Source organism: Olea europaea, unplaced genomic scaffold (genome assembly GCF_002742605.1).
Source record: "Olea europaea var. sylvestris unplaced genomic scaffold, O_europaea_v1 scaffold876, whole genome shotgun sequence".
Classification (NCBI taxonomy): Eukaryota; Viridiplantae; Streptophyta; class Magnoliopsida; order Lamiales; family Oleaceae; genus Olea; species Olea europaea.
Genome location: NW_019267219.1, coordinates 115,710 through 125,772, shown reverse-complemented (window position 1 = coordinate 125,772; position 10,063 = coordinate 115,710). Strand labels below are relative to the sequence as shown.

Here is a 10,063-nt window from a genome sequence, read left to right as displayed (position 1 = left end):
ATCGAATATACAATAAATAGTAGTGCGTACAGATTTCTTGTACATAAATCTGATATAAGTGACATTCATGTCAATACAATTTTTGAATCTCGAGATGCTGAATTCTTTGAAGATGTGTTCACTAAGATACTCGTGAGAATACTCAAAAGAGAACATGAGATAATGCTATTGAAAACAATATAGAACCTGAATCAAGAAGGAGTAAAAGAGCTAAGGTCGCTAAATCCTTTGGTCCAGACTTTATTTCTTTCGTAATTGAGAAAGAGCCCTAAACATTTAAAGAAGCCGTGACTAGTCCAGAATCCGTATTCTGGAAGGAAGCTATAAATAGTGAAATTGAATCTATTATGAATAATAATACTTGGCAATTGGTTGATCTTCCTAAGGGAACTAAACCAATAGGATGCAAATGGATCTTTAAAAGAAATTTAAAATCTGATGGTTCAATAGACAAATACAAGGCTCGACTAGTTGCAAAAGGATATCGTCAGAAAGAAGGAATTGATTTCTTTGACACATATTCTCCAGTAACAAGAATTGCTTCTATTCGGATTTTAATTGCTATTGCAGCCTTGTACAACTTATAAATACATCAAATGGATATTAAGACTGTATTCCTGAATGGTGATTTAAACAAAGAAGTATATATGGAACATCCAGAAGGTTTCATAGTGAAAGGACAAGAGAACAAAGTTTGCAAACTAGTTAAGTCCTTATACGGTTTGAAGCAAGCTCCTAAACAATGTCACAAAAAGTTTGACAGCGTCATGATTAGGAATGGATTCGTCGTAAATGGATGTGACAAATGCGTATATTTGAAAAAATTCGAAAAGGCATATGTACTCGTCTGTTTGTATGTTGATGACATGTTTATATTAGGGACTAATATAGAAGTCATCAATTGAACAAAGAATATACTTACCGATAACTTTGACATGAAAGATATGGGTAAAACAGACGTGATTCTAGGAATAAAGATATCTAGAACATCAAATGGAATAGTCTTATCTCAAACCCATTATGTTGATAAAATAATTGAGAGGTTTAAGACTCATAATATTAAAGAGACGAGTAACCCATTTCTTCCACATATAGTTCTTCACAAGAATAGTGGAAATGGGAAACAGTAGTTAGAATATTCCCAAATTATTGGTAGTTTAATGTACCTGATGAATTGTACAAGACCTGATATAGCTTACTCGGTAAGTAAGCTGAGTCGTTACACAAGTAATCTAAGTAATCAACATTGAGATGCATTACTTAGAGTTTTGGGATACTTGAAACGAACCAGAGAGTATTCATTACATTATGGAAAATATCCTCCAGTAATTGAAGGATATAGTGATGCCAATTGGATATCGGATATAGATGAGTCAAAGTCTACCAATGGCTATGTATTTACTCTCGGTGGTGGCGCTATATCATGGAAATCTTCTAAGCAAACGTGTATAACTCGATCTACTATGAAATCTGAGTTTATTGCTTTAGACAAAGTAGGAGAGGAAGCAGAATGGTTAAGACATTTCATAGAAGATATTCCTATATGGCCAAAGCCTGTACCGACTATTTCTATTCATTGTGATAACCAGGCCACAATAGCCAGAGCTGAAAATTTTGTGTATAACGGTAAGTCAAGACATATACGTCGTAGACATAACATCGTTCGGCAGTTGCTCTCAAACGGAACAATATCAATTGATTTTGTTAAGTAAAAAAAAAACCTAGCGAATCCGTTTACTAAAGGGTTATCTAGAGAGCGTATAGACTACGCATCGAGGGAAATGGGTTTAAAGCCTAAAATCCAATGAGTCATCTTAGTGGAAACCTAACCTGGCAACTAGAGATCCTATGGACTAGGTTCAATAGGAAAACTAATTATGAATGACTCGATAAGAAGCACTTAGGAGTTTAACTCCTTCCCATTTCTATGATGCAAAAAGTGCTGACTATGAAGTGCATTAAGGATAAGCTTTGCTTTTAATGATGACTATAAATGGTACAAGTAATTACAGTAGGGTACTCTTTATAGTACATCACCTATGTTAGTGCGAACTTGGCCGGTTCTATGAGAATTTACTTAGGCAAATTCTCTAAAGCACTCGCAGAACCTAAGTAGTTCAGGGCCGAAATAATGAACACAATAGAGAACCAAGTTTGATATGAGAGATAATGTGTTTGGTCTATTGTCTAAGCTTGCAATAACGGTTGATAGTTCAAAACGTTGCGTTCACTGATTAGCCAAGTGAGTTCGATAGATTCTTACTAAAGAAGGTTCAAAGCGAAAGCTACCTATCTTGACGCGTTATCTTTCAGAAAGTACTCTTCTTCCGTCTTCCTTGATTTGAGTCGACTTCTTCCATCCATGTGGGGGATTGTTGGAATTAGTTGAATTTGATTTGGGTTTAAAATATTAAATGTAATATTTAATGATGTGGGCCATTGCAATTAATTTGGGCGAATTGGAAAAGTCTCCAATATAGGCCCATATGTTGATAAGCCCATTTTAAGTATTTTTTATATGGAAAAGAGTCCCACATCGAAAGTTTACAAGAAAATAGTCTTGTTTATATAGTGGATTGTGTGAATAATATATAATTTAATAAGTTACCTACCACTTGGCTAACTTTAGCTAGTCAAAGGCTAGTCACCACTAGAGTGGTACTTCGCACCACTCCCCGGACCCGGACCCGGTCCCGGCACATGCACGTCGCAAAGTACGCATTGGGCGCTTTAGAGGCGCACTTGACACTTCGCACGTACGCATCGTTGCGAGGAGCTGGGGAGCCTTATAGTTTTCAGAAATGGACTCGTGGTTTGATGACGTGGCAGCGCAAAGGCTCGGTGATTTGGCATTCTAGGTGGCGCACGTGTGGTAGGTCGCATCCCTTCGTCCTGCGTGGTAGTTAGATGTACGCGTGGCATCCGCATGGCTGTGACTGTTCAGAAATTGGTGAATAGGCATGATGAATGGACACTCCACTTCATAGTTCAATCTGAGCCGCCAGATCATGAAAATAGTGCGATCCAATGGCTAAGACGAATCAGACCAAGTGGTGCACCAGTTCCTGAAATGTCACGCACCTGTTCCATGAAAGACTTTAATCTCTATAAATAGAGACCCTCAGATTCGTTTTTTGACACACCAAATCAATTACGAATTCAATTGATTTCTAAATTCTTCTCTCTCCATATTCTGCTCTAAAAATTCTCTTATATTTCTGTGGTTATTCCGTTCGAGTACGATCTTTCATTGGTTCGACCGACAACGTTGGCATTGTGCAGTATTGACTTTGGAAAGAGCGTTGTATCTTGGGAGACAGACGTCCATAATCCCGTTTGCACTTCATTGGGGGGGCGAAATCTGTCTTAAAGAGATTTGCTTATTTTATTGGCATACCTCACTTCATTTACTGTTTTCTATTTTTCTGCTTATTTTATTTGTTCTTTTGATTGCGTTAGTCGAATTTCCGACAACATATATGAGACTACCAACTGTCGATACATAAGGTATCCTACTTAAGTTCTTAGAGCGTCGGATTCCATGTCTGAAGGCAAATTACCCTTCTTGAAATCTTGTATGGAAATTCTTATTTTGTCAATATATGATGCTTGGAAGCTGTATGCTTGTTCTTTCGATATCTTAAAATCTAAATACCTAGACCATAACTAGCTTCTCTTAAGTCTTTTATATGAAACTAATAGGCCAACCACGTTTTCTAGATGATAAGCTCCCACATCATTTCCAAAGAGTGGAATATAATCCACATAAAATAACAAAAAAATTATAATTTTGTCTCGTATCTTCTTATTAACAAAGGACTCCATTAAGTTTTGATCAAAACCATATGCCTTAATCACTTCGTCGAATCTTTTATACCAAGATCTTGATGCTTACTTTAACCCATAAATGGGCCGCTAAAGCTTGCAGATTTTGCTTTTATGACCACATTCTATGAATCCATCTGATTGTATCATATAGATACATTCCTCAAGATGGCCATTCAAAGTACCACATTAACATCCATTTTCCACACATCAGAATCAAAATAAGCTGCAATAGATAAGAAAAATCTGGATAGACTTAAGCACAACCATGGGCGAGAAGATCTCCTCATTATCGATGCCTTCTATCTAGGTAAAACCTTTAACTACTAGCCTTGCTTTAAAAGTTTCCACTTTTCCATCTGCTCCTCTCTTTTTCTTATAAACCTACCTGCACCAAATGAGCTCCCTTTTGGTGCATCTACAAGCTTTCAAACCTAATTGGAATGTAAATATTCCATTTCAGTATTTATAGCTTGTTGCCATAAATATGCATCAACATCATTCATAGCCTCCTTATGCATAGTTAGATTATCAACTTGTATGGTGGAGATCGCCTAATTAGACTCTTCAACTGACAAGTACCTATAAGGTGGTCTAATGACCTTTGACTTTATATAAGGAGCGATGAATCCTGGACTTTGGCATCATTTGAAATTTTAACGTTTGTATCAATGTTGGTATCACCATTAGGTAGTGCCATTACCTTCTCAATACCTTCAATGTTTACTTGATCTATGAGATTAGATAATGACTCATCTCTCTCATTCAAAATACATTGTTTAGGTATTTTTAATGCCAAGGATTGTCTGTCACAAGATTGTATTTCAAGAATAGATGGAATGAAATTGCTCCTACTCATTTCTTCCAACAAGATCTTGCTCTTAGATTTATGTTCATTAATATATTTATCCTTTAGGAAGGATGCATTTGCACTAACAAAAACCTTCCTAACTGAGGCTTATAACAATAATATCCCCTAGTACTTTTAGGGTATCCCACAAACAAGCATATCTTTGATCTAGACTCCAATTTTTCGGCCTTTCCTTTCAGTACATGAGCGGAACATTCCCAAATTTGAATGTGACGTAAGCTGGACTTGCTCCCAATCCACATTTCCAGTGGAGTCTTGTGAACCGACTTAGAAATAACTAAGTTAAGAACATATGGTGCTATTTCCAGTGCATAACCCCAAAATGAGGTAGTTAGAATTGTGAAACTCATCATTGACCTAACCATATCTAACAATGTCCTATCTTTTCTTTCTGAAACGCCATTATGTTGGAGTGTAGTAGGCGTAATCAGTTGAGAAATAATACCATTTTTGGTCAATTAGTCCCTGAATTCTTTGGAAAGATATTCGTCACCTCGATTTGATCGAAGTGTCTTAATCTTTTATCCAAATGTTTCTCAACCTTAGTCCAAACTCTTTGAATTTTCCAAAAGAATCTGACTTTCAAGCCATTAGGTAGATATATCTGAATCTAGAATAATCATCAAAAAAATGATAAAATATGCATAACTCCCTCTAGCAAGTGTATTCGTAGGTCTACATGCATCAAAATAAACTAGTTCTATTACTTCTTTGGCTCTATGTCTTTTGCTAGAATGAATCTCTTGGTCTTTTACCTTCCATACAAGAATCACAAACTGACAATAGTTCAACCTTAAGTGTGTTAAGTTGACCATTTCTAGCTAATCTTTATATCTTGTTAAGGTGAATGTGTCTAAGTCTAAGATGCCATAGATATGTATCACTAGTATTGTAAGACATTTGTTTATGGTTTGCTAAAGTAACATTTATTTCATTTGTGGCACTATTTAAAATATAAAGACCAGTCATCAAATATCTAGCACAAGAATAACTTTATTCTTTAAAATATAAAGTGCATCATACACAGAATTTACAGAATAACCTTGTCCTTTTAAATAGGAAGCAAAAATCAAATTTCGCTTCATCCATGAACATAACAACAGTCTCTAAGAATTAAACACCTACCACTACTGAAATTAAAGTAAACCACTCCTACTACTCTTACTGAAACTATAGCTTCTATGTCAACAACAATTTTAACTGGCCCTCACCGAGTCTTATGCTCTCCTAAAGTATTTGCATAGACATGCATATATAATTAGTGGCTCCAGAGTCTACAAGCCTGGAATTTGTAGAATAAACCACCAAACATGACTCAATAATAAGAAACTCACCAGCACCCTACTTTTTAGCTAGTGCATCAGGACAGTCTTTCTTCCAGTGTCCTTTGCAACCATAGTGGAAACACTTGCATTTTGACATTCTATCTAGTTTGGACTTTATCTTGTTGCCTCGCTTTTTGTTAGATCTCTTCCTCTTCTTTCCAACTCTACCATTTGGCTTGGAACTAGAGGAGCTGGCAATTGCCGCATGAGCATGGCAACCTATACCCTTAAAACCATTTTTTTCATATTTTGCAACTCACTCATCAAATCTGTCAATGGCATATTCATCTTGTACAAATGATAATCCACAGTAAGCTATGAAAACATATCAAATAAAGAGTTCAATATCATATCAACTTGAGTTTGTTTATCAATAGTTGCATCCACATTCTGTGTCACATTGAAATGTACAATATAGTTTAAATGTGATCCGTCACAAGTGTTCCCGAATTCATGTGGATGTTCTATAATGTACAAATGGCCTCAAAATGAGCCCTCCTACTTTGATGTCCAAACATACCCTTCAGGCTTTCCAATATGTCATAAGAGGCCTCCTGACTTTCAAGCTTCTTCTGTAATATATTTGACATGGATGCCAAACTATAAGAACAAGCCCTTTTGTCAGCTATGAATGACTTATCATAAGCAACCCTCTTGGACTTGCCTGTTGTCTCAGTAGGTTCCTCGAGACATTATTCTTTAAGTACAAAATCAAGTTTTTCGACAATAAGCACAAATATCAAATTACATTTCCAATCTATGTAATTATCCTCGACAAGCTGGTTTTATTTTAGAATTACGAAAAATGCACTGAGAGACATTTTGCTGTAAAATAACCATTTATTGCATATTAAAATCGAGCAGCGACTAATAATTTAGTATATGATGCATGAATGCATAAGTAGATTTATCTAATTACAATGATGCAACGATGACTTAATCCTTGTGATCCAACATGCCCCTCTATAAGAAAGGTCAACGTGTCTACTGATCAGGTTGAGACCATTCACTAGACAAATTATATTTGACAACAAATGTATATAATAAGACTAGCATCATTTTTATTTCGATTTGAGTATATAACCTTTGTCTCAATTTCTAAATACTTAAGAAAAATTTCACCATCTATAGGATGATCACAAATTATATTCTATCTAAACGATATTATCCTAAAGAAATCCAATAAAGCAATTGAACCCCACGGCCCTCCTATAGGGAGTTCGTTGTTTTATCGACACGAGGCAAACGTGTTACTTTTCTTATAATCAAAGGAGGCCATGGATTTTATTTAAATAAACACACTCACCTGCTCAATATTTAATGTAATGAATTTGAATTTTAAATAATTACCAATTGTTCACGTTAATAAGATTAATATACAATTTAATTATTATGATTTTTCTATCCAGAAAAATCTAATTTAAATTAAATTAATCAAGGAAAAATCGGTGTACAATGATATGCATTCTATTCACAGTATCAAGAGCGATGTTATAAATAAATCTATATGTCATGATATCAAGAATGACAATATTTCAAACAATATAAAGCATCCATAAAGTGATAAAATTAACAATTATTAGTGGCCCAAAATGACTTAAGAATTAAACTAAAAGGTAATTGGACCAAGCCCAATATTTAGTTTAAATTTTCAGCCCAAAATCTTGAAAGATCCAGCAGTAGAACTCCAAAAAATAGCAAAAGGACATTGTCACCATACTTGAAAAAGTAATTTTGAAATCTATTTTTTCATATTCGATCTGATTCAAAAAATGAAACAGAGAAAAAAATTATAGATCAAAATTAGTCGAAGTCTACACGACAGACTGTCTGTAATTTTAAAAAAATATATAAAATCTTAATTTTTTTTTCGTTTTTCGTCCTGTGTCTTCAAGTCTTTGTCTTCAATCTTTAATCAATTTACAAGATGAAACAACTAAAAGAATTACATAACTTTCTATGTCCTGTAGGCTCACAATTTTGAATCTAATTGAAACGAAAATTAAATTATGATAATGGAGTTGTAATTTACCTATCTTGTTACATACTAAAAAAACGAAGTATATCAAGAACTGGCCACAAATAATTAGATCACAATTTAAAATAATTCAATCATCACATAATAAAATATTCTTAGACATCGCTCGACTAGAACATGTGATCAAGATTTAGAAATAACAAGCACGTGAACGATCTAGACTGCCATGATACCAGTTGTTGGAATGCAGGAGTGAAATTAACCAAAAATAAAAAATAAAAAATTCAGTAAACAAGATTGTTTAGATGTTTATGTGTATGTTATATAAAAAAATAAAGAATTTGAATTTTTACCTAAAATCGATTGTCAATTCTTGAATAAATTCTTGATCTCAGACTTTTAATTTTTTGGATCACGAACTTCCAGCTTTTAAATTTCAAGAACTTGATGTTTTAAACCTCCAAGTCTACTAAAGTATTTTCCAAAGCTAGACTACACTGGTGGGTGTTCACTTTCTTTTAATTAAATCAGGAAACTAGACAATTGATAAAAGCAAGAAAAATATTTTTCTCTTGTTCTCTCTCCAAATTTTCATACTATGAAATTATGTATTATGATTGTTGTTGAATTTTTGTATCCATCTAGTCTCTATTTATAGAAGTAAAGATGTTACAATCCATATAAAATAATAATTCCATAGAAGTCTTAATTAAAATTCAAGTAGGAGTTTTAATTAAAGTCTAAATTCAATTAGTTTACATTTAATTATATGTGTAGTTCTAGAACTTCAATTACAATTATAATTAAATTTACAATTTTCATAGTAGTTACACCTAAGTACAAAACTTTATTGTAAATAGAATTAAGCCCAAAATATTATAATAACCGTGATTAAGTTCCATTACTTTATAGAGTTATTTACAGGGACTTGATCGGATATATATTATCCAAACTCCAGTAATTAGATCCTGTTTAATCGATCTTAAGCCATCCAATCGAATTATTAGTTTTTGCTTATCAACTAAAGGTAAAAGACTGAACACTCAGAATATTTAAGATCACAGAAGCCATATATGTATTTTATCCCCGTTCAAGATCCGATAATTAGGTACGAGTATAAATAATCGTTTTACCTTTCTAATGATTTTCACTAACTTAAAAACAATTTTATTTGATATAAGAATATTGTTAGTTTTATATCAGTCGATGTAAAACTGTATTATAGGGGCACACAACCCAACAAACGGCAGGTGAATTAGTTGGTGCAAGGTGAACTAATCGATGATCATTTACCTAGCTGGTACTTCTTTGGAAAAGTGAAATATGTACGTAATATCCTAATTTTCAAGTAGATCACGTACCATTGTTTACCAAACCTCTTGCATTCGTTCTACGTTGATTTTGTTAGTATTCTTGGGCAGGTGATAGATATAATGCCAAAAAAAGGTATTCCAGGCAAAAAGCAGAATCTCATATTCAAAAAATTGTTTTGTTGAATGAAAGGATTATTTTATACTTTTCCCTTTTATTTCCAGCCCATGTCATTCGCTAATGGTTGATTCTATACGTGCTTGTAGGTTGGAAATTGTAATGCTGAGAATGTGGAACAAATTTGTAGACAACGAATTCAGTACAGTCTCAGTTATTCTTAGTGGAAACCAGTTACTCTTGGAAGAATCCATGGCTGTCATCTTTTAACTTATACCCATATCCAGTTTTTATTATAAAGATATGGTAATAGCAGTAATAAGGACAAGAGTCAAAGATGATGAGAGAGAAGAAGAAAAGGGAAGCTACAAACGCACAAAGAGAATTTTAGAAGGCACCACACAAATCAGACGAGCAAAGTGAACTAGGGCAACAGTACTGTAAAGCCCTATATATAGTACACACATGCACCGTTGATTTCATATGATGATCTATGGTCTAGAGAAAATAGTGACATCAGCATTAAGTGGCAACTGAAGCTTCGCTTCCAAATTCGACTTCCACTTTTGTGAGTCCTGATTTTGGGCCTCTCATTGGAATTGTTAGGCAATGTACCAAGTCATTTGAATGGTCCAA

The 10,063-nt window shown here is 34.1% G+C and overlaps 1 protein-coding gene across 1 annotated transcript; it reads right to left on the bottom strand.

The window, feature by feature from the left end:
* Positions 1-4,435: 4,435 nt before the first annotated feature.
* LOC111392050 lies at positions 4,436-5,061 on the bottom strand. The gene is made up of 2 exons (XM_023017333.1): positions 4,769-5,061; positions 4,436-4,631 (listed from the first exon to the last, which is right to left on the bottom strand). Exons 1-2 carry the CDS (start codon positions 5,059-5,061, stop codon positions 4,436-4,438), a joined length of 489 nt encoding a protein of 162 aa, XP_022873101.1.
* Between the last annotated feature and the right edge of the window lie 5,002 nt (positions 5,062-10,063).